The 24,648-nt window shown below is 38.6% G+C and overlaps 1 protein-coding gene across 1 annotated transcript in view; it reads left to right on the top strand.

Annotated features, from left to right (window-relative positions):
* LOC140239596 (scavenger receptor cysteine-rich domain superfamily protein-like) overlaps nt 1–24,648 on the top strand; it is a 33,394-nt gene that overhangs the window by 7,611 nt on the left and 1,135 nt on the right. Inside the window, exon 3 of the mRNA XM_072319427.1 lies at nt 22,903–23,235. Within this exon, the coding sequence (XP_072175528.1) occupies nt 22,903–23,235 (333 nt within the window). The remainder of the gene's footprint in view (nt 1–22,902; nt 23,236–24,648) is intronic.

Raw genomic sequence — 24,648 nt, 5'->3', positions numbered from 1 at the left:
ATTGCATTACGTCTTGATTCCACGGAATTAAAAACACGCGAAACTCTTCGTACCCTGCCAAGCGCGAAAAATTAGTAGCGCAAAAATATCTACTTTTACAGTACATCATTGCATTGCAAATGTGATTTTTTTTTTTTTTTTCATTCTGGAAGAAATACACACCTACATGTATATAATGCACTCTATGAATGCATTTGACGATCTTCACAGTTCCAGGTCACCACTCACTGCCCAATTACGGCAATGAAATCTTTAATCAATCGCTTGTTGGAACTGTAGGTCCTACAGTGTACACATACATTGTATCAATATGTGTTGGGGAAAAATTTTGTACTTCTGAGGAATATTCTGTCATACCAGTATCCAGTGTTCACAAATGTTCAAGTATAATCAAGTGCAATGAAATTGCAAAATTGCTTTCCTGTGGTGAAAGCCAGTAAAGGCTGTGCTCTTTGTGATGGCAAAATCTTTCGGGGGCACATTCATGCACTCCTGTTATTATGAACACTTATTTAAAACGAAACTCTTGTTACAATGAAGTAAAACTTCAAGTCCCAAATTATTGTCTATACTGATCTTTATACAGAATCGTATGACTATAACAGAATTTCGACTTCTTTACCTAAAGAAAACTGCTCATCATGGGGACTTCATCATAATGGGAGTCACCTCTACATTGTGTAGTACAGCATACTTGGTATTACAGCACTCATGCATGTAAATATTTGGGATTTCACTCCACTTTGAGGGGAGAATGTGTGAGCCATTGAGCTTAGCCTCAAAATATGTGTTTAATTGCAAGTTCTTTTTACTTTTTGTGTCAACAAAATCTTTCATGAATGTCTCTTGTGCCCAACAGAAAAATGTCCCAAATGTGAACACCCAAGGGCATACTTCATGCAAATGCAGACTCGGTCAGCAGATGAACCTATGACAACATTCTACAAGTGCTGCAACCCTCAGTGTGGACATCGCTGGAATGAGTGATATCTCCCAACTATCCGTGTTGAGCAGAACTCTTTATGTTTAGTAACTATGTTGGACTCAGATAAGCTCAGGTGCTCACTTTGCTGGGACGAGATGCAGTCTTGAAATCTGCCCATCAGTGCATGGAGGATTGTGATTTTGCTTCTCCAGTCCTTCCTGTCAGCCTAGGCAGTGGATATGCTGGTCATGTTCAGACTAAAGCTGTGATGGAAATAATAATAATAATTGTTTTGGATATAAACTCCAAATTTTATTGTCCAAGACTGGAAATTCATTTTGCCCAATTGATCGTGGGCCCGGCAGCCACTGAGCAGCGCCAGATCGACGTTGCTCTAACCTTTTCCACTGTTGAATGGCAAACAAGGTAGCAGCAACTCCCATCTTTTAACGTCTTTTGGTATGACGCGGCCGGGGTTTGAACCCACAACCTCCCGAATGTGAGGGCAGCCGCTCTACTCACTGAGCCAACACATCGGTTGTGAAGATTTTCTATTTTCATCATAATGTTTGTGGTTCAGTGAAGATTTTCACTGAGGGTTCAACTACAGTACATGTACTTCAGAAGTGACGATTGAGTGACTGTACAATGTAACTGTCAGGAGTCCAGAGACTAAATTGTGACTGATGTCCGTGAAAATAGAGTCAGTGTTAAAAACACAGTTTTACTGTAGCATGTTTATGCAGGTGGAAAAAAAAAAAGAAGAAGAAGAAGAAGAATTGAATGACAATGAATCAGCATGATTCAGACATTGCAAAGGGCTTTGATCCAATTTATGTTCACATATGTGTTAATATGAATTATCAGTTGCTAAATCTTATTAAAAGGCATTCAAAATTACACCAGCCAACATCAAAGATGCATGCATCTAGAAACATAATTACAGTACATAGTTGTTGTTATTTTAAAGATCGAAAGAAGAGAGAGAGAGAGAAATGTATATAGGGTAACAGCAATGCATACTGCATAGGAGACTTCTTTATACCAAGTCCATGGTAATATATGCAAAATGCATTGTGTTAAAGAAACACTTTATGCAAAGTGAGATATTGACTGTCTTTGGTTTGATAATGCAATATGATGACTGGAATAAGTGGGTTGGGAAAAAGCTCCATGGCTCCACAATTTATATACATAAAAATATACATCAGAAATTTCCACTGAAATTCAAAAGTGTAAGACTACCGGAATGTTGTTTGTGCAGTCTTCACAGTGTAAATTGAGAGAGAAAAAGAAAAATACACTGTACCTTTATATTGTGGGTCGGTCACCATTGAGCAGTCTTTGATAACATTACATTTTGCAAGGGGTCAAGTGTCATTCAAAGATTGAATTCTGAAGTATTCCATGTTTGTTGGTTTAGTTTTAAGCTCTTATGGGCACTGTTGTAAACTTTGCACAGGACCTACATTCTAGAAGTGACAGTAATAGTCAACCTCGCGTAAGTCGACATAATCGGGACTGAGCAAAACACGTCGACTTACGCGAAAGTCGACTTACGCGTAAGTCGACATTTTGTCGACTTATAAATGAAAACTAATTTCCCCTGTACAGAGTAAGATTTGGATCACGATGCGGATCGGTATCTAAATCTTACTCCTTTTGCCGCCAAAACATGCCTACTAACATTAGCAACAATAATTTTTTAGTTCATGCATAAATCTCGCGCGGATTAGGAAGGACAACGCACAATTCCCAAACCTCTACAGAGATTTTGAGACAGCGAGAATCCTGGGTCCGTCTTTAGTTGCTTTACGTTTTAAACTTGATTTGAAAAATCAAACGCAAATTCCCTAAATTTAATTGCACGCAACTTTGCGATTGAAATTCAAGTGCGTTGCTGCAAAGATATGCGTGTGAATTCGTATGATTCTTTCGACATGATTTATCAGTGCTGACTGAGTTGAAATACATATGTACATGTATCTACGATTTTCCTTAAGTCGCCATAATTATTTGCTTTACTTAAATTTCTATTGCGATACTCTGAAAATGAATTGTTCTCGCGCTCCGATTCGCAACATTACTGCTGTGTACGCCGCGGGCCCGTCTGAAAAAAAAAAAGAAAAAAAAAGAAAGAAGAAAAGTTTGTTAATCCGAAAACGACATCTTATTTTCGGATTAACTAACCTTCGTAAAAACAAACCTCTTTCCATTGTCGCACTAATTTAACCTTGGACTAAGATTTAAACCTTCGGCATAGGGAACTGTAACAATAATTTGTTACCATTTTTTCATTGACATTTCGTGAAGCAGCATGCGTTTCGGTAGTTTGAAACATGTAAATGTTGCGATGTGTTGGCTCAGTCGGTAGCGCGTCTGCCTCACGATCACGCGGCCCGGGTTCGAACCCGAGTCTGGACTGAGCAATGTTGTGTGTAAACATACTGTCCCCTCTAGCAAAAGGCAAAACACTCTGTCCCTCGGATAGGACATAAAATGGAGGTCCCGTGTATGAGAGAGTCACAGCTCATGCACGTAAAAGATCCCGCTTCATTCATTCATCGCAAAGAGCAGGGTGTCTAACCCGGTGAAGTGGTCCCACCCCACATCCAACTGGACCCCATGGAAGACCAGCTTATTGTAGCTGAATATGGGCTATCCAGCCATCTTCACAGATGGAAAATGAACAACAACAACAACAACAATGTCTTTCCCCTGCGAGTCACGGCGAAAGTTCCGTAATGCAAGTCTTTTCAACACTAACGCACTTCCGTAGATTTTTAGAGATGCGTTTAAACGCAGTTTCTATAGTTTCGTACAAAAACCGCAAGTCTTTTCTGTAACGCTCTTGCGTTTAAATACAGCGTTGCGTCATGTGATTTGATGGACTTGCATTTGATTTTTAGAGTTACGTTTGAACGCAATTAAGTTTTAGTTTCCTTCAATTTTCTAGTTTCGTATGATTATCAAACGCAAGTCTTTTCAGCGTTCCGTGTGATTTGGTGGATTTGAATTTGATTTTAAGAGTTGCGTTTAATTTTTTTAATTTTGCGCACGAAATGAAAAAATAATGCAAGTCTTTCCAACACTAACGCACTTAGTAGGTTTTTAGAGATGCGTTTAAACGCAGTTTCTAGTTTTGTGCGAAAACCGCAAATCTTTTCTGCAACGCTCTTGCGTTTAAATACAGCGTTGCGCGTGATTTGATGGACTTGCATTTGATTTTTAGAGATGCGTTTAAACGAAAATGAGTTTTATAGTTTCCTACAATTTTCTAGTTTCCTATGATTATCAAACGCAGGTCTTTTCAGCAACGCACTTGCGTTTAAATGCAAAGTTGCGTGTGATTTGATACATCTGCATTTGATTTTGACGTTTGCACCATATGTAAAGTTGCATCACGCTGACCTGCACCAAACGATACACACAGACACAAACACCGGTACTACGTGTACATTGTAGTACTCCTGTGTAAATGAGTGTTTATACCCTTTCTATTCAGGCGTATGAGACAATGGATGCATGGCGCGAACGCTACCGCGCCGTACACCAGCGAATTAGCGAGAAGAAATGCTGCGAATCGGAGCGGGAAAACAATTCTTTTTCAGAGAACTGCGATAAGAATTATAGCGAAAAATTATGTCGACTTAGACGAGGGAATTAACACGTATTTCAGCTCAGTTGGCACTGAAAATCATGTCGACTTACCCGAGTTGTCGACTTATAAATGTCGACTAATACATGTACGAGGAAATTTTCAAGGAATAACAAAGGCAAAAATCGGGACTTTTCTACCGTGTCGGTTAACTGTATTCGGAACCGGTACATTGTAGTTCTCAGTTCCCATTTCTATTTCTTGGGACGGCTGAAACTTAATTCAGTTGTGCGTTCCTATTACAGTCAACACCTCCTATAACATAGTGATGTATGGGAGGTGGATAAGTATTCTAGCTTTGCATTGTTTTTCCCCACTTATTCATACTTCCTCAATTTTAGGGTTGGCAGGTATAATGCCAGCATGTGATCAGTCAATTAGCAAGTCTATCAAAGAGGACTCCATATAAAACCATACAATCATGTGAATAAAGATGACTATTGTACAATGTATTATGCATACAGAGTCTTCCTCCAGAGGGTGAATTAGCCTTGTACCCTGGTGTCATTCGCATGTTTGTGATGAGAACAGAAGTTTGCTTGTTTGTTTGTTTTTTGTTGTGTTTTTGTGTGTGATGGGGCTTGGGGCACTGTTGGAGTACATAATTATTTTTATCATTATTCTGTAGTGCTTGTGGGTTGGTCAAGGGCCCATGGGAAGAATCTCATCGTGGAACCCTTGAAAAATCAATGTTTTTTCTTGGAATTTTTTTTAGGTTTTTCATCTTATTCTTTAAGGGATATCTCAGTGAGCAGCAAATGTTTGTGAATGTTTGCAAATGTAGCAAATTTTATGTTTTGAACATGTTCAAAGTTTCTTTGCAAAAAAAAAACAACAACAAACAAACCTTGTTTTTTAATTTAATTGTGACTGTTTATAAACTTGTTTTTTCTTTCAATTACAGTGAAACCCCGTTATAACGGGTTCGGTTATAACGAGATTCCGCTTATAACGAGGACATTAATTTTTCGGTGCATCATGATAAAGAAAAACATAAGCAGTTTGTTGGGATACAACGAGGTTCCATTTCTTGACCTGCCGCTTTCAAACACGCGACGAACGAAACATTGAAAAGCGAATTCACGCTATCCCCGTTTTGCATAGTCTGTGTAGAAGTGCCCGTCCCGTCTCAATCTCTACATGTACTATCTGAAGCGGGAAGACTCGGAAACAAACACGTTTCAGTGCCGCCGTTATCCTTCTTTACCGCCCATTATCAGTGACGAATAACCGAGGACCGTTCCTTCCATGTTTCTTCTAAAACACATAACATAATCATAATCATTCCATTTTCTTTTTCGAGAGGTTCCATTTCTTGACTTGCCGCTTTCAAACACGGGGCAAACGGAACATTGAAAACCAAATTTACGCTATCCATGTCTCTTTCCCGTTTTGCAGAGTGTAACATTTTATCATATTTCAAACAACAAAGATGACATTAAACTTTTCATTTACATGTACTTACTTAAATTAGAGAGAAATTCAAACATAATCAAATAAAACATTTGGAAAGGTCTGCCACAATTTGTCTACCTCAAGTCTTTTCCACAATTCTGATGGAAACATAATACAATATACTTAGTACAATTATTATTGTACAGTGTACACTGTATCGCAATCTACATCTACATACTCTACATGTATATTCAACACCTTTGTAATTACATGTACATGTATTTTCAGTATAGCCAATAAGATGTCTTCTAATTGGATACATGTAATACATATACAGTGTACTACTCTTACTGTTTATAAACTTGATTGCAGCTGTTCACGATCCCTGACAAATCCTAAAAGTTGCTACAGTCTGTATAATTATGTTCAGAAACATTCACCGCGCAGTGACTGTGTGTATGCGTGTGTGTGTGTGATGTATTTTGTATTTGGGCTCCACACTAGGATATTGTTTAAGCATTTCACTTTATAACTGTATTGGCTCTGAAATGTGAAATGATAGCCCCATCCCTACGGATTTGATACACTTTGTACATCAGAAAGGTTGTTTACCGGTGTTTTGGCGACACCTGCATTTTAGCACACAAACGCACACGGTCACGTCATACACCGTCATTCTCTGACAACACAGACCAATCTCACTCACATGCCGCCCACTGCCTCAAGCAAATGGAGAAGCATCATATTTTTTTTTTCTTAAGTGTTCCACTGTTTATTCATGGTTCCTTTGTTTGTATTTTGCGTCATAATAATAACGCAACCCCTTTCGTTTTTCACAACGCCCTAATTTAGCACTTTTCAGAAGTTGCCACGGAATATGTTTACAGAAGGGGGCGTCGAGGGTAGTGTTCCTGGTTCAGCAATGGTGGATCCAGAGGGGCGCACCGGGCGTGCGCCCCGTCTTTATTTTTTTTTTTAACAAAAGAAATAAGAAGAAAAAAAAAATGGGGGAGAAGGCGCGTGCGACCCCTCTAATTTTGTAAAAGCGCCTCCCCTTTACGGGATACTGGATCCCGCGCTCCTGCATGTGGTTGGGTCATGATACCCCACCCCATGCCGACGGGAAGAATTTTGTTGTGATTTTTTTTTTCAGTTGTTTATAAAAGCTAAAAGTACATTGTACATTGTGTGTGTGTGGGGGGGGGGGGCGGTAACATCCCCCACCCCTTCCACGGCCTTTGTTGAATAATCCATGGAAAAGTGCAAACACAGCCCTATACATTTAATAACGCGCTTCCACGTAATGTACACGAGTCTATAATATAGAATTTGCCATCATCGCTTCATGCGTAGTGATCTTTCAAGGTTATAAACCAAGCAGGATAGTGTTGCATGGCAGTGAGAGCATGGTTATTATCATCACTAATTGGAAATGTATTAACTACTCTCCACGTCGCCAAGTAGAAAAAGAGCTAAACTGAACTACAAACAGCTAGTAAAGCCCCAAAAGTCATCGGATGAACTTTTCCCTAAAATGATACGGATTTAGTTTGATGCTGTGGATTTTACCTGATAATGCAAATGTTGTCAGACTGCCAAGGGGTATGTTCATGACTATCACAAAAATTACTTGTACATGTATCATCGTTAACAGCGAAAAGGGATTTCAAGGTTCTTCGTTTGACGTCAGTGAGCCCACTTTAATCTGTGAAAAGTTAGCCGAATTGGCCTGAGGCGGTCGCTGTGCAGCGCTGAGCGTACCAATAATACCGCCAATGAAAGTCTCATGCATATATGCTGCCAATACATAGGCCTATATGAAAATAAGGAAAATTACTAGTAACAACTCTTTATTATACCCAAATGTAATGTGCGATTTTATTTTTTACCGTGCGTTTATATGCTCTCGTTTAAGATTGATTTTATTCTTGGCTGATGATAACTTACAATATAACTCGTTTATACACCATGATGAATATAGGCAGTCGTCACTAACGAAAGCTTAGGAAGACTGCCATTTGATCGACAGATAAAGTATAGAAAATGCACTCGTTGATTCTTGTTACGGTAGAATCAGTTTAGTAAAGTTCTCATTATAATTGCCGTGTTGTTTTGACGGACTTATTTACATCAGTGCGCCATTTAATTTTACAAAGGCGCCTCCCAAATCCTGTATCCGCCCCTGTACATGGAAGTCAAACATACGGGCACAGTCCGTTAAACACAAGGGTTTTTCAGAAGTGATGCTTGTTAATCAATATTGGCCATTGTTGGCCCACACGAGTATCGGACTAAAGCTATTTTTCATACGCAGAAAAAGAACTATAAATATCATTATGATAATTTCAATTTTGTTTTAATTTTACTCAAGTCCATAGATTCCGTTCATCTTCAGTCAGAATGATAAACTTCTTCATGACATGTAATATAGCAGCCACATAAAATCAAAACGCGCATATCTTCATCTACGCATGTACATACGCATGTATTCATTAATTTGTACAGTGAGTGCGCTTATTATTAAATGTGACCCTACATCACAAAACCAACAAAAAGTCGCCAGACATGAATTTTGAGTTAAGGGCAGATTCTGAAAGAGCGCACTCTAAACTTTAAAATGACGTCCAACTCAATTCATATGGACTCTCCTAACCTATTTAAATATTGGAAAGAAAGCGCGCACTCTTGAAAAGTGTGAAGTGAGAAAAGAGGCTTTGAAGTACGTCATTATTCAAGTGTTTAATCTTCACCAAACCGTGCTGGTTGTGCTATGAATGGGACAAAAATAGGATGTAAACCACCGTAACAGCAATACAACAATGAAGGAATTATCAGATTACGCAGAAATTGAGCACGCTCAGTTCATAATCAATACAAACTTCCAAGGAGGTAGCACTATCCTTTCAAAAGTTATTAGAGTTGAAAGTGAAGGGTATGCAAAGGATTTTTAAGAAATTATAAGGGACCACTACCTGATCTCACTAGTCTACAAAAAAGGGTGGTACAAAAACTGTTGAAAACACACTTTCCTTTTCATATTATGACCCCAAACTTAGGAATAACGTAAAGAATAGCTCTTTCAGATTATATGAAAAACTTAAGATTGACTTGGCTGACACATTTTACCTTTTTGTAGTCCTCACGTAGAATCAAGGCAATGCAAGGGGTGTGACTTTTTCTTTATTTTGTTAGATGCACGGTCACAATCATAAAATGGTTTAAAGAATGTATAATTGCGATTATTCCACTCGCCGATGCACATTCCACAGCACAGCATTTAATGATTCACATCTATTGAATGTTTTCATGTGGCAGCTGTAAGACACATGCAGGCTCCTGTTCGAAATGTTGGATACAACTTACTTTCTTCTCTTTTTTTTGGGGGGGGGGGGGAGGGGGGTCACTAGATGCCATCATGTTGTATGGAAAAATCGACAATACTTTGCCCGTTAATGTGACGTCTCTATCCTATATCGTCAATTTGAACATTTTGTTTCGCCGGAAATACTTGGAAATATTAATTTGCTTTATGTATATTTGGAGGGGAAAAAATTAATGAATGCCTTGAATGATGCTTAGGCTCATACTGTCTTCATACTAGAGAAAATGTTTTGAGCAAAGCGATACAAAAGCTTGTCAGACAGTCCTAACAGATAATTTGAAATGCGTGATAAAATTCAATGTGAGAACTATAGTGAGTGCCATGTTTAAGATGAGGTCGCAGGACCTGGTTACTCTGAAGAGAATTCAAAGCCACGACGGTATGAATATTTTTCTCGATTTCGAACTCAAATTAATAAAAAGAATCACTGCTAACACGGCAGAATTATTTACACTCATAGTACAATGTGGTGTATCATAATGGTGTTAATATCAAATTCATGTAATCAAAATAACGTTCTAAATGACGTAGAGTTCCTATCTATTGGTTGAAGTTTATTTGAGATAATCATAGGCAGGTATGACAAGATATTTCTTCAACGAATATCTACTGTAGGATAACTAAATAATTATAATATTGCGGCCTCGGTTTCCCATGCTGACCTTGATTATTCTGCTCAGATTTAAGTTATATTTTAATCCGGAGATTAAATGGAGGAGAAGGCGGGTGGAGGATTACAGATGAGGAATTCCGGACCAGTCAAAGGTTAGTCTGGAAAGAATAAAGGAGTACAATTTTTCTAATTACAACAGTGAAAATACGATCACAATCTGTTGAAAATCTTGGAAGATTTTGAGATTGTAAAGTTTCGTCGATTGTTGCAAAACAGTCATCGAACCGTTGATGAATATTCAATTGAGTGCCCTCATGTCATTACCTCACAATTTTCCATTGATCTTGTACAATAAAAACAAAAACTTACGACAATTCAATACTCAATTTAAGAGTAATATCCATGCATGTTGTTATTCCTGACTGATTAAGTTCAAAATACATGCAGTCATCAGTCAGATAGGATTTGAAAACTGGGTCATAATTGCTTTTGGAAAAAAAAAAACACCTGGTAATTACAATGTACTGTATCAATATTTTGTGGACAAACTACCATACACTGTGGCAAGTTGAGAGGATGACATCAATTTACTTATTTGCATTATAATGTTCAAGAAGCGTTTTGTGAAAAATTCATAAATTCCTTCATTTCTTACTCGATTGTGATCAAATTTTAACTTCATTCAAGCGAATGGTACAGTGTGCCTGGTTGATACCGTTTGCTATTGTTTTAGTCACTTAGGGCGAACCACGAGGGGTTGGCATCATTCGCCCTTTTTCTAATGTGGGTGGTACTGTTTTGCTTATACAAATTTACTCATCTCTATCGGACAGACTTTCAACTGAGCCGTAATTTACCTTTAAGAAGGAATAACGTTAATCATAATTATCCTAAAAGATTCTGTACTGCCAAGTATGAATTCAAAACACACATTATTTCAAGGTTTTATATATTGTATATAAATATATATATATATATATATATATATATATATATATAATACATATATATATATATATATATATATATATATATATATATAAGTTGAAACTAATACAGCTGAATGTACTAATAAGGATTTAAAGCAGTCAACCAAGATTAAGACGAAAAGTTTTTCGAAATAAATACTAGGTCATGTACATCGAAAGAATAGCTAAATAATTATTCGGAGAAAGTGTAAGTGGAATGTCCAGTCGATAAAACACGCTATTAGTGACGACTGATAGAATCAAAGTCATCTTCCTCAGAAGCCTCACTTGGAGGGGATACAGACTGCGCGAAATGTTTTGCGTTGTCTTCTAACCATCTCTCAACCATCGTCATCTTTTTGCTAAGCAACTCTTCATCATCATGATCAGGAGGTAATTTCTCGGGTACGTGAATGTCTATCAACTTAACTGTCTGCTTAGGCCGTAGTATTTGTGAATCATTTACTTCTTCCAACGAGAAAAGTGAATAAACTTCCTCTGCTTTGCAATCACTAATCAAATCATCAGGATTCTCGTCGGGGTACACAGACGTTCCGCTGGTTGCAGATACTCTCACTTGTTGCCATGCCAGGGGGACATCGTTGTCCGATGCATTCGAAGGTTTTTTCCCCGCAGACTTGGACGATCGGAGGGAATTTGGCGGAGTTTTTGTTTCGCGAAGCTTGGACAGTTTTTCGTGCCAGCGCTTGTACTCGATTAGGTTTTCTGCTGTCAGCGTGCCGGAGAAAGTCGCAAGACTTCGGCCGATTCTGTCTTGCTTATTATGAAAACTGACTCGAGTGATAGACTCGTTGATGGATGGCAGAGGTTTGTTGGAAGAACGGACAACCGCGTTTCTCGTCATGTAATGCCACGTGGGTTTGGGCCCCTTGCTCGCAAGATCCCATCGGAAGAGGACGTGGTTCTTCCCTCGTTTAGCGATGTTCCTTATACGACTTGATGGGAGCTGATCGCTGAAGTCGACCGTCATGGCGACGGAAGGCTGTCCCCTTGATAGTTTTGTCAGTGCTGCCTTGCTCACCGTCGAGCCGTAGACGTACTCCGAAACGCGCGAGTCGTCGATGGGCGGCAATCTCACGGTTGTTGAGAGGGGGCGCTGCATCAGTTTGTGGTGTGACACTCTGTATGCATTGCTCCCGATACGAACCAATGCATTCCGTGAGACCTGTTGGTGACTATTCGCTTCTAGTGGTTTGTAGGTGTCGGCATACGGACGTTGGGCGTGGCGTTTATCCATTTCCTTTTAATCGATGTAGGCTTATTTGCAATCACCTTGTTCGTCATTAAATGTTGATCATTAGTCACTGTAGATATCGAGGCTTCACTTGACACTTTTCCTCTTCCCGCCGAAATACCTTGTGAAAGAGTCCCTTTAACTTTCTGCCTGCTTACTGCGACCACACGGATTTCTTCGGTAAAATGTGGGGAACGTGACGGATTACCTATCAGAGGTAAAGTGAAAAATATAAACAAAAACAGATTATTCACCAACAATTAACTGACACACACTGAAATCCTATCGATCATTAAATCAAAGGAATTTGTATATCACCATTAATCAATGACGACTTTTATTTTGTGTATGTGCATACGTGTTAATCCACATGAGCTTGCTGCTGGGAGTTTGCGGCAAGTTTCTTTTGCAGCAAGTCGCGTTCATGTAAAATAATTATTTACTCGTCGATTTTCAAAAAAAAAAAAGTCACGAATGATAACGACGCCTTATACACATAGACCTGTTCAGACAAGACTGTACTTCACCATCTAAATTCAGAGCTATGTCCTTGTTAAAGACATAAAGGGATTGTTTTTTTTTTCCAAAGCAATGGCTGTTTTTGTTTGCACTGTTGGGTGTCCATGTACCTATGCGTGTCACTATTATATTCGGTTAACTGACCCAGTGGTCCTACAGAGTATCCTTGGAAACCGTCAGCTTATTTTCATGCTTGAATTTTTAGATATTTCAGGATGTATGGGACTTGAAACTCAAGATTTGCTGTATTTCTTGAGGAGTTTGAAATGTTCCTAAATCCTTCCATCCTTTTGAGTTATTACTCAATAACTGTGATGGGTGGAATACTAAATTGAATATGCACAAACTCAGAACGTTTGCTGTATTCCTTGCATAGTTCTCAGAATATGATGAGATGGGGAATAGACAGCACAGACCCTGCTGAGATCTGAGACGAAATAAATCGAATCAAATTCTATCAATATTTACAGCTCTGATCGATGACGATATATGCCATTATGTGTCGCGATACATGAAATAATAAACTTGAAGTACTCAGATTACCATGTCCACTTGCACGGTACGAAACAACGGAATTATTTGAGATTATTATAACAGTCACAATCACAGAAGAACAAGCATTGGCTGAAGTGAGTGACCCGTGGTGAGATGAAATCAACTCCAACTCCAACGGGGATGATAAGGCAGGGGACGTGGTCACAGCTGTTTCTCTTACAGTGTCACAGGTGCGTTTAAGCACGACATTATTTTTTTTTTCTATGTCTGCCATGGAGGTAATGTTTCTGTTGTCTTGTTTGTCTATCTGTTGCACGAAACCGTATAATCTTATGCAAAGTGTGTAATTTGATTTTATGAAGACATTTCATAAAAAGTCAAGAAGGCTTTGATGAGAAGATTGCTGGCGGAACTCTCGGAGAGTCACGGGTCTTGTAATTTTTCTTTTTATTGTTTTTGCTACTTTCCCCTTTTTAAAAAGCCAGAAATGTTTTTAATGTTTCAGTCGTAACTGCATGGCGGCTTCAGTATGCGTAATATAACAGTTGATTTATGCACTGACTCTTGACTAATTGCATAACCAATCGAATCATATTTTTCTTTCAAATTTGAAAGTGCTTCATTTATATTAACGACGTAAGTTATCATGTTGCATGTCTTGAAACTTTATAGTTGCACGACATTAAGGGCTATAAAATTAGCCGACTCTAAGAAGGTTCTTGTACTTGAAGCGCTCGTTTATTTGCTTGTGTGTTTTATCATGCAATATTTATAATGAATTATTAAAGGACAAGTTCACCTTCATAAACATAAGGATTGAAAGAATGCAACAATATTAGTAGAACACATCAGTGAAAGTTTGAGGAAAATTGGACAATCGATGCAAAAGTTATGCATTTTTAAAATTTTTGTGTTGGAACCGCTGGATGAGGAGACTACTACAGCTTGTGAGTCATATGCGTACAACAGTTTAAAGAAAATGTAAAGAAAATTCAACATATTTTCACTTTTTTCGCATAATAAAAGAGCACTTGACCTGCCTCTTTCTAAAGGCAGGGGGAATAATATTACCCATAACATTTGTCGGTAACGAGTCAGGGGAATGTGCACTTTTTTCAAAAGATTAAATTTTGTTAAATTCTCTTTATATTTTCCTTACATTGTTGTACGCATGTGACATCTAAGTTTGCACTAGTCTTCTCATCCAGCGGTTACTGCACAAAAACTTCAAAAATTCATAACTTTTGAACCGATTGTCCGATTTTCCTCAAACTTTCAATGATGTGTTCTACTAATATTGCTACATTCTCTCAATCCTTATGTTTACGAGGGTGAACTTGTCCTTTAAATAGATTTCATTTATTGACAGGTGCTCACTTTAAAACTTTTCTAATAACATTTGCTAAACTTTTGTTCTAGATGCTGCTTGACATCCGAAAATGTTTGCTTTACCTGCAAAGCCTAAATCTAAATTAGTTTTAAAAGGGAAATGCAGAAACTCATGTTTACTAATACATAGTGGAAATATGTTGTTTATATTTATATATGAACTTGGAGACAATTTTGTTACACGCTGAGATTCTGAGATAAGATAAACACTTCAACTGTTATTTGTAGTAGTCTAGTCATGAATCTCATCCAGTGTGAAGACTTTCAAAATAACACGGTTAGGAACACACGTGTTATGGGTAATGTCACGGAATTGCCACTTGGTGTCTTGTTTCAACTATCGATATATTGTGTATACAGCAGGTCATATTTTGGTGTAAACTCTTCACATAACGCGAATGACATTACACTAAAACAACACTTATATAATGTACCTTCGAATTCAAAGGAATAAATGGTAAACTAATTGACCAACTTTACTCTATTGCCAAAACTATCAGTTTCGGTGTTTGGAATGCATGATGGTTCATCATCCGAAAATTCTGTGTTAAAAAAACCCCGCAGAAAGTCGATAGAGGAGTGAAATTTGTGCTCTGCACTCTAAAACAAAAAGAAAGTCAATTGGTAAATGTTGTCACTCCTCCAACCTTTTTGTAAATGCTACATTAACACTCAAAATGTTTGATTTATTAATAGTCTGAAATGGTAGTTCAATATTTCGAGTATCAAATGTAACATTTTGAGGGGTAATTTTAACATTTAACCAAAGATTGGAGGAGTGACTGAACACTAAAATGTTATACCATTTTTTTTTTATATGTGCCAGCAGTAAGAATTAATTCACTTAACCCATTGCCACGGATCAAACAGAATCTCCACGAACGGCTGCGGGGATATCCGTGGGGACGAATGTCAATCTATAGTCTTACCACTGATGTCTGAACTTGAAGTGCGGCATTGACAATCAATTGTTTTTATCCGATACTTGGGTTCCTTCTAAAAATCGGTGTTACTGGACTGTGAGAACGACGGAAGATTTAGGATGCTAAAAGAGACTATACGCAAATCTTAACATATTCTATCTCACCTCTGTAGATGTGATCAACTCGTAGAGTTGTCGTTGCTCTCAAGACAATTCCACGTTAAATCAAACCGGATCATCACAGCGACGACCGTTATTTTATAGTGCATCAGCTTGATGTTACTGCTTTTCCATCCGAACTTGTGGCACACGACCTCCCACCACCCGATGGACTCGATGCGATTACTGATAAATCCTTCAATTGATGTCCACTTCGAGGATCGAGTGTTCATTATGATATTGTCATGTTTTAAGCACAACACGTCAACCTCTGCAATACCACGAAATGCTTCCTATACGTGGGCCGGCGGTAATCATCGCGCTGTTGTTAACTCATTGATTAAAACATCGTCACTTTGCATCAATTTGGGCCACAAAGGCGAAAGAGAGAGAGAGAGAGAGAGAGAGAGAGAGAGAGGGTGGGGTGGGAGAAGAGGCATGAGGAAGAATAAGGTAGCTAATTTCTTCACTGCTCGACCATGGATTGTAATTAGGAAAATTAAACTGTTCATCGTGAAATAAAATCAATATCTTGTTTAGATGTAAATTCTTCCATGTAATAGCGCATTGACGCACGCGCACATTGATAGCAGCAGTCGTACCTACCTTCAGTAGCCATGTACAGAGCAGATTATACTACTAGTGTGATCGGTGGCTTGTTAGCCTACATGTAATTATCCTCAGTTAGTTATCACATGTTGCTATCTGATGGATGTGCAAATGGTTACCAAGGAGATTACTGCAAAGATTAGTGCTAAGAATAACTTAAAGGTTGTACGTTGTTTTGATAGGACAACCGTGAGTCGAAAGCTTGCACTCATCAGAGAAAATCATGATCTAATATCAAGAAAGCTGCTAGTCAAATAAGATCAAAATAAATCATTATGAAGACATGTCTTTGTGTATAGGAATATGATTAACAAATAAATTAGAACAAAATAAGCAACTTCACAATCAAAGAAAAATAGGTTAATCTACAAGTTGTGTGCACCTTTCAGACCAGAAAGGTGCAAAGTTGCACCTTTAAAAATGCTCCAAGTTTAACACTGGTAATGGTGCAAAGTTGACTCTATTTTCCTTATTGACTGTAGGATCTCTGATTTGACTGCACGATTGTCACACTTTGAACTCAAGGAAACATTTCTGTAAAGAAGTGAACATAGTTTCATACAATCGGTTACTGTAGTTCAGGGTGTTAAATCATGGTAAGGGACACGGCGGATCCGGGATGACCCCCGCCCTTCACGGAAGCCAACTTGAGGCCCAATGTTTATAACTCGCCCCCCCCCCCCCCCCCCCATCCCCGGGAGGGGGGGGGAGGGAGGGGTGACCAAAATGGGGCTAAATGTTTACATTTTCAGCTTCTTATTGAAAACACCTTGACCGATTTTCACCGAACTTGGTAGGTAGAATCTTGGTAAGTAGAGTGATATTATGGGATCTTAACGGGAGTCGGTCGTCAGACAGTATGGCTCTTCAATAACATTGAATCGATCTTATTTTGCTGCCCACCGCTAGGACAAAAAATACCTTTACGCTTTACCCTTCTCCGTAGTCGTAAGCAGCGGAGGCGGGGCAATAACTATTGCAACAGTTTTCGATTTAGTTTGACGTTGTTGGGATCTTTTCGGTTTGAGACTTTTATTTACTTTTGACGACTTAAATGAATATACAATGAAAGATTTTGTCTATTTTCTTTTATTGTAAACTATCCTAAAATCTCAAAACTAAATGTGTAAAAGCTTCCTCCCATGGGATTATACATAATATCCTTGCCCCACTTAAAAAAGTGATTTAGATGAATGAAAAAGATGAATCCTGCGTACGGGCATGGCGCCCCTGTTTCGGTCGCTTCACTCCCTTAAAAGGTTCACTATTTCCAATTTGAACCATTCACCACCACCCCCCCCCCCAGTGAAAATTCTTGTTACGGCCCTGAGTGAGGATCGGTGAGCGTATATAGGCCTAATGTAGAGAAGAAAGGGGTATTCTGCAACAAAAGAATATCCTTTCTTTTCTTCTTTTTTTTTTTTCATCCGTCCCTTTCATCTCCACAGTTTGACCTGATACGGAGCATTGCTGACGTGCCTAGGAGAGTGCCAACAAAAAGTACTATATAGAAAATGTCCTTGAGAAAATAAAACGCTTACACACAGATATTTCAGACAGCCATTAAATACAAATCTATATGTATATAATCGTATTATATAGTATGTTTGTCGCAAATTGCAATAATAGTCATTCTTTGAGTTTGCTACCCTCGTACCGATTGCTGCCGATAAGTAGACACTGGAACTTCACTGAATTGGACTGAACTGATTACACATTTAGACCTACTTCCATTTAATCAAAAGTATGATACAAAGATTGAGCGATATGTATCAATGACTGTATAATCCATTTTGCTTTACTTGGGCAGCGATCCTATAAAAGTAAAGCAAGAATCAGACATTTTCATTTCAAGCCTAGTAACTTAGACGTTGTTGTACAAATAACAAATGACGTTTAAAAGCTTAAGCACAGAGAGCCGCCTTGTGTTTGTCAATGTGCGTTGGTATGTGTGCATGTATGTGTGTATTACTCTGTCTTTTTTCTTTCTTTTTTTTTACTACCGCTTAGGGAAATTGTTGTTGTTTTTGCTCCTTTATGTTTTTTTTTTCTGTATGAGGGGGCTGCATTCTACAAGCTCTGCTTTTTAGCAGTCCCCTCCATTTCCAGCAATATTGTTTATGCATTTACCACAGTGACATAACAGGGTTTTTTTTTTTTGTATCTCTGTTGATAATTTACCTGTATCTTTGCAATGTTATTTCTGTTCATCGCATTGTGGTACTGATTTTCTGACATTTTAGTGTGTATACGACTGTTTCATTGTACTTCCAATTATTTTGTTTGTTGGAAATGAAATAAATCAACTTGAACTTGAACTTGAACTGCTTAGAGTTTTTACAGGTAGATGGAATACCTTTTTACCATGTTATTTCTGAGGTAACTATGATACACAGCCCTGTCGCTGTTCAAGAAGTCGCGGAACCCCCTGAACATCCCCTCCCCAGTTACGGGTCTGCCTCTTCCTTGCACATATTATCTTCCAATTCCCCCACCCCCCTCCCATTATCAAACGGATCGACGCCTCTGTGGATATGATTGTTTTAATTGACTTAATTAAAAAAAGTCAGAAATCCGGTAGGAACGTACTAGATACAACAATAAATATCCATATTGCCATTTCATTTATTCCATTTCATTTCATGTACACGTACACATCACGCGCGTATACACGAGTATGCGATGACAATCGCCGATCATCCACCCCACCCCCACCCCCCCCCCCCCCCCCCCCACCCCGATAAAAAGGGACACACGCGCATACAGCCATACACAAAAGCTATACCAATCGTTTTGAGTGAAACTACTGAACAGAAAATCCCAAGGTACTTCACCAATCTTCACAAGTCTAGTCGAAGTAAACTGCACCAATGGGCTACAGTTCCACTCCAGCAGTCTTGTCTGGCTAGGGTCAATCCTCCACCGTTTATAGAGCTATAAATAGAACGAGCATCTGACGGTAGCATTAAACTCTTGACAACGATCTTCATCGGGAGACGGCTTCATCATCACCGTCAAAATGAAAATCACTCTAATTTTGTGCGCTTTCCTGGTCTGCATTGGAGGAGTTACTGCAACCATAGGTACGTGTGTGTGAGCGTGTGTGTGTGTGTGTGTGTGTGTGATATGTTTAAAATTATTCCAAATGACTTGAAAATGAGAAACCATATGCAGGTTGATGTTCATAATTTTTGTATCAGATTAAGAATTGGGGGTCAAATAGGCACATTGTCTAATCTGAGTTCTAAGAAAATGATGATTATTAGATTTATTAGACAATTTCAGGAGGATTATGATTTACAAGTACGAGATGGGTGCAATCAATATAAGTTTGGTAAGGAAGAAATAATGGAAATATTTTTGAGAACAAGACGTACAGTAATTTGTCGTAACAGGGAATTTCAATACAAGTCACTATATGGTGCCTTATACACTAAAGAACACCTTTATAGATTTGGATTTGTATCTGATAAATTATGTTCTTTTTGTAAAAAAAGGAGACGTATCCACATCAAAGAGAATTTATTTCTGATATGTGAACAAGTTCAAAGAACTTGACAATAAATAATAGATTAGATTTGAGGGAAGTACGAGTAGATATCAGTGACTAGAATTTTATTTTTATGGGGATTCAAGGAAACTCATATAGAATCAAAATGTCTAATTCCATTATTTTCATTATAAAAAATATAAAATTTTCAAGATCAAAAAGAGTGCTTCCTTCAACCAATAAAGTTTTAGTGATGATTATAGATTATAAAGATCATGAAAGGAATTAACCACTAAAACTAGTAAAATAGGGTTACATTTATTGAAATGGGAAGAGTTAAATATTTATGGAACGTAAGGGAAGTATTGTGATTTTTATTGAGCTTATTTTTTTATCATTGTGTTCGACAGACTGTAGGAAGTAATTGCTTGGGTTTTTGTTGTTGTATGTGTTTTTTTTAACCTTCCTACACACCCATAACTAATGCTTCCCTGGCAATATCAGCATGCACTGTAACTTTGTGATTTAAGTATTTGAGTGAGTGAGAAAGTGAGCGGGTTCACCGGACATGGTGTTGGGTGGGGCTGTCTTGTTTCCTTTTGTTTGATGTGTTGTCATAATGAAATTTGTATTATTTTGTTATTAACTAATTTGTATAATTATTGTTTACATGAAATACAAAGAAAAATCAAAGTTTGACAAAAACGAACAAGTGTGTGTGTGTGTGTGTGTGTGTGTGTGTGTGTGTGTGTGTGTGTGTGGCCTGATATCACCGTACATTGTACTTTGCAAAAGGTTGTCTACAAGATTTCATTCAAGATTCTAACAAAAAGTATGCAAGATGTACTTCCCAAGGTTAATAGTCATCAGGACAAAAAAAAAGAGAAGATAATATAAACACAGAAATATGTATATATACAATCCTGATATGAGAAGTATATGAAATTAACTAAATTGAACTGATTTTGTCATGTCGGTGTGCCGAACAGAAAAAAAAATGCAGGTACGGACTTCAAATTCCACGTACACCTAATAAATGTTATCAAAGTTCAATTAGTCTAACATATCTAATATTGAATTGAGGCGTATGCATGCTTTCCCAACGACGCCGCATAGGCCCTACTATATGTTCATGAAATGGTTATATTTAATGCAAGGTCTTTCTATTTTTGGATACATAAGATTTGGACGTGAGGAAAAAATAAAAATAGTTTGCCGACTTTGTCCGTCAAATAGACTGAGTTTGGCCGTGAAAACAGGCGCTGATATGGCCTCCTTGGCCAGTCACGGCAGCCACTGAAATGTGAGCAGTTAGCCTTTAAGTTTAGCAAACCCTGAGCCCGGAGTTATGTTTCCCTTTTCTGGATGAGAAAACCTACAAAACAATAGCGGGCCTACACACCCACAAATTTTATAGCTTTCCACCAAAACATATATATATGAGTATCATTTCTTAAGCAATGGTGGCCCAATTACTGGTGGTCCCGGGCCACTCAGCCACCTCTAATGTCGATGCTTGAGTAATGGCACGGCATTCCGGAAAAAAACAGAGGGTGGCACGACAACCTGACAACGGGCACGACGCTCCGCTAAAATTGCGATAATGCTCCACGACAAATCCTCAGCCAGATTTAATTGCTCCACAGATATCTGCTATTAGGCCGACGATGCGTTATCAATTTTGTTCCCAAGACATGCATATCGCGCCGGTGACGTTCACACGCAGTGATGTTAACAGTAGTTGCTGCTTGGGGACAGTCGTTTTCATTTTTTTTTTTTCAAAAAGGAGACACATAACCGGAACATTCAAACATAACTAAATTAAGCTAAAATTATTGTATTATACAATAGTATGATAAGGGAATGAAAAGAGCATGTTGACTTTTGAGGTATTCAAGATGAAAGAATTTACGGTGATTTTACTGAAATATTGTATTAAATGTGTCGATGGCATTGGAATGCATGACCCTGTCGTTATTCCGAGGGTTCGTTTATCCAAAAATGAAAAAAAAAAGTTCGTTGTTTCGCAGGTTCATTAATCTGCGTAATTCCGAAGGTTCCTCTGTATTCACCTTTGCTCCATTTTCGGATTAGTAACGAACGTTCGAAATAACGAAACTTATTTAATTTTCGGACGAACGAACCTTCAGAATGACACCATTTAATGTTCGGATTAACGAATCCAATTTCATTTTCGGATTAACGAACATGTAGGTATGGGAAATTTGTATGTTTGGGAATACTGAACCCTCGAAAATGATGATGATGAAGTCTTGTATAGCGCCGGTATCCGCCAAGTCAGGCGCTCATGGCGCTTGCTCCAAAATAAATACATAATTCAGCTTAAATTTCATGGGTGCACCTCTTGTGATATGACAGTTAAAATGAAAAGAAATAGTTCCAGGAAGTAATTGTCTCCAAATAACGAACCTTATTTCTTTTTCGGATTAACAAATCGTCGAAATAGCGAACATTACCAATGGGTTGTTTGGGTATATACGGGGATGAGGTAAGTGCAGTCAGGAAAGGGAGAAGGCTGGCGAAATGATTAAGTGATATTAAATGAGAGAAATTTTGCCAAAAGATGAACGAGAAAGGGCTGAAGAGAAACGAGAGAGAAAAAAAAAAACACATTGAAAATGCAAAACAAGTACATGGGAAACATACTATAGTGTGGACGCTTTTCACATGCACATTGTTGGCAGAGCAATCGGCGTAGCAAATGTCGGCGGAGCGAATGTATCGGAGCGCTAATTTTGTTAACGGAGCATTTTATTTTGTCGCAATTACCGATGCCATTGTCGGCGATGCATAAATATGGGACCGATATGGGAGCAATATTAATGAACTTCTCATGGGTTATACGAAGATCGTTGTAATCGTATTAGATGTGTAACAATTTTGTAGCCTCTCTGTCAAATATCAAGCGGGAATAAACCCCTGTAATAAAGTCTGTAGATTTTATTAGAGATTGACCTTCTACCGTGTTTTTAAGTCCTTATGTTGTCGTCGTTATAAGCATTTTTCATCGGTAAACACTATCATAATATCTGTTACGAGTATCGTTATTGTTATCATATCAAATCAAAGTTTGTCGTTTGTTTTGGCTCACACGTACCGTAGATGTGAGACTCAACCAAGGCAACGGTCTGGAGGACAAAACGGAGGTGAGCTCTGGCCGTGTCGAGGTGTCGGAGGACGGCCAAAACTGGGCTGTTCTCTGTGCTCAGAACTGGAACATAGACATCGCCAATGTCGTGTGCAGACAGCTCGGCTTCATAAACGCCTACAACCAAGCCAGTCCAGCAGAGTTTGGTCAAACCACCCTATACCAGGACGCTGCCCTTAACGATTTGTACTGCATGGGGTCCGAGACGAATCTTAATGAATGCAGCGTTGGGAGATTCACTGCCAACATCAACTGCGGCAATAACATTGCCGCCGTGATCTGCTCTGGTAACTTCATTTCTGTCGCTATCCCCTCTCTTCTTCTTCTTCTTCTTCTTCTTCTTCTTCTTCTTCTTCTTCTTCTTCTTCTTCTATGTTACTGTCCAACACCCCTAAACCGGACAGGGGGTGCACTTGTGTTTTGCGCGGAGAGAGAAGTTTAGAAACTAGTTGCTGTGCTCTTGGATGTAATGAAGGATTGCTGCTTTAAAAGAGTCTTTGTTTGTGATGCCGGTAACTGTCGGTGGGGTGCGTTCCAATCTATGATAGTTCTTGGGACGAATGAGCACTTATAACAGCTTTTTTTTTTGTGGCGATTGGGATATAACTTGGAGATGATGACTTCCGGAGAACCCTTCGGACCGGACGCAGGGCTTTTCGAACTGGGATGGATAGGCGACCGACAAGTGCTTCACGGAATGTGGTGATGCGTCCTATACTCTGCGTCGGTGTTTCAGCAGTTCCCAGACCAGCTCACGCTTCTTGTTTGTTACACTACTGTGTCTAGAGTAGTCACCTCTAACAAATCGCGCTGCTCTGTTTTGCACAGCTTCCAACCTGTCCATCAAAGTCCGAATATGGGGTTCCAAACTGTTGAACAGTAATCGAGTAATGGTCTTACAAAGCGTCTTGTAATAATCATGCCATATTTTTAATTCTGTTGTTACAATCATGAAGGTTTCGCCGTAGAAATCCGATGGTTCTGTTGGCTTTAGCACATGTTCTCTTAACGTACGCTTTCCCAGACAAATCTGATCGTATATCCACCCCCAGATATTTATAACACCTTGTCTCTACTAATGTGCTGTCGTGTTGGCTTTTTTTTTTCTTCTTCTTCTTTCTTTCTTTTTCTCTGTACTCCCACCTCTGTTTTCGGAGAACGATCATTCTATATGTTGCTGTTGGGTTTTTGTCATGTTGCTTTCATGATCCTACGAATCCACATATCAATTTTTGACTTATCCTTTCTCGTCCACGTATTCCGCTGGCTTCAAAATTGAAACTTATTGACGATGATATAGTGTGCGAGTTGATTTTCATTTTTATTGCGGGTTGGTAGTTTTACTCTAGTGTCTAAACAATCATTGTGTTTTATCATGTATCTAATGTCTTAGGTGTCGAAAACGTCACTGGTATGAAATTACTGACCTGATTGTGTTACCATGTCTTGGCTTTGATATTCAAATGATAATAAGCATTGATAGGAGCAGGCGGTAGGAGGCATTTGAGTCTTAGGAGAACGACGGACCCAATCATCAGTGAAAAAGAGAAGGGAAGTCACTTGGCTGCTTTGTTCGTAAGGTTTGTGCGTAGCTTTTCATTTGCAGCACGCATAGCTTATGGGGTTAATTATACTTAAGATCTTTGGCCATAAGTCCTCCTGCGTATTGCCGGTTTAAAAAAAAAAGATGTTATATGGCC

Source organism: Diadema setosum, chromosome 16 (genome assembly GCF_964275005.1).
Source record: "Diadema setosum chromosome 16, eeDiaSeto1, whole genome shotgun sequence".
NCBI lineage: Eukaryota > Metazoa > Echinodermata > Echinoidea > Diadematoida > Diadematidae > Diadema > Diadema setosum.
The sequence above is the reverse complement of the archived record's forward strand: the minus strand, read 5'-3'. Positions and strand labels throughout refer to the sequence as shown.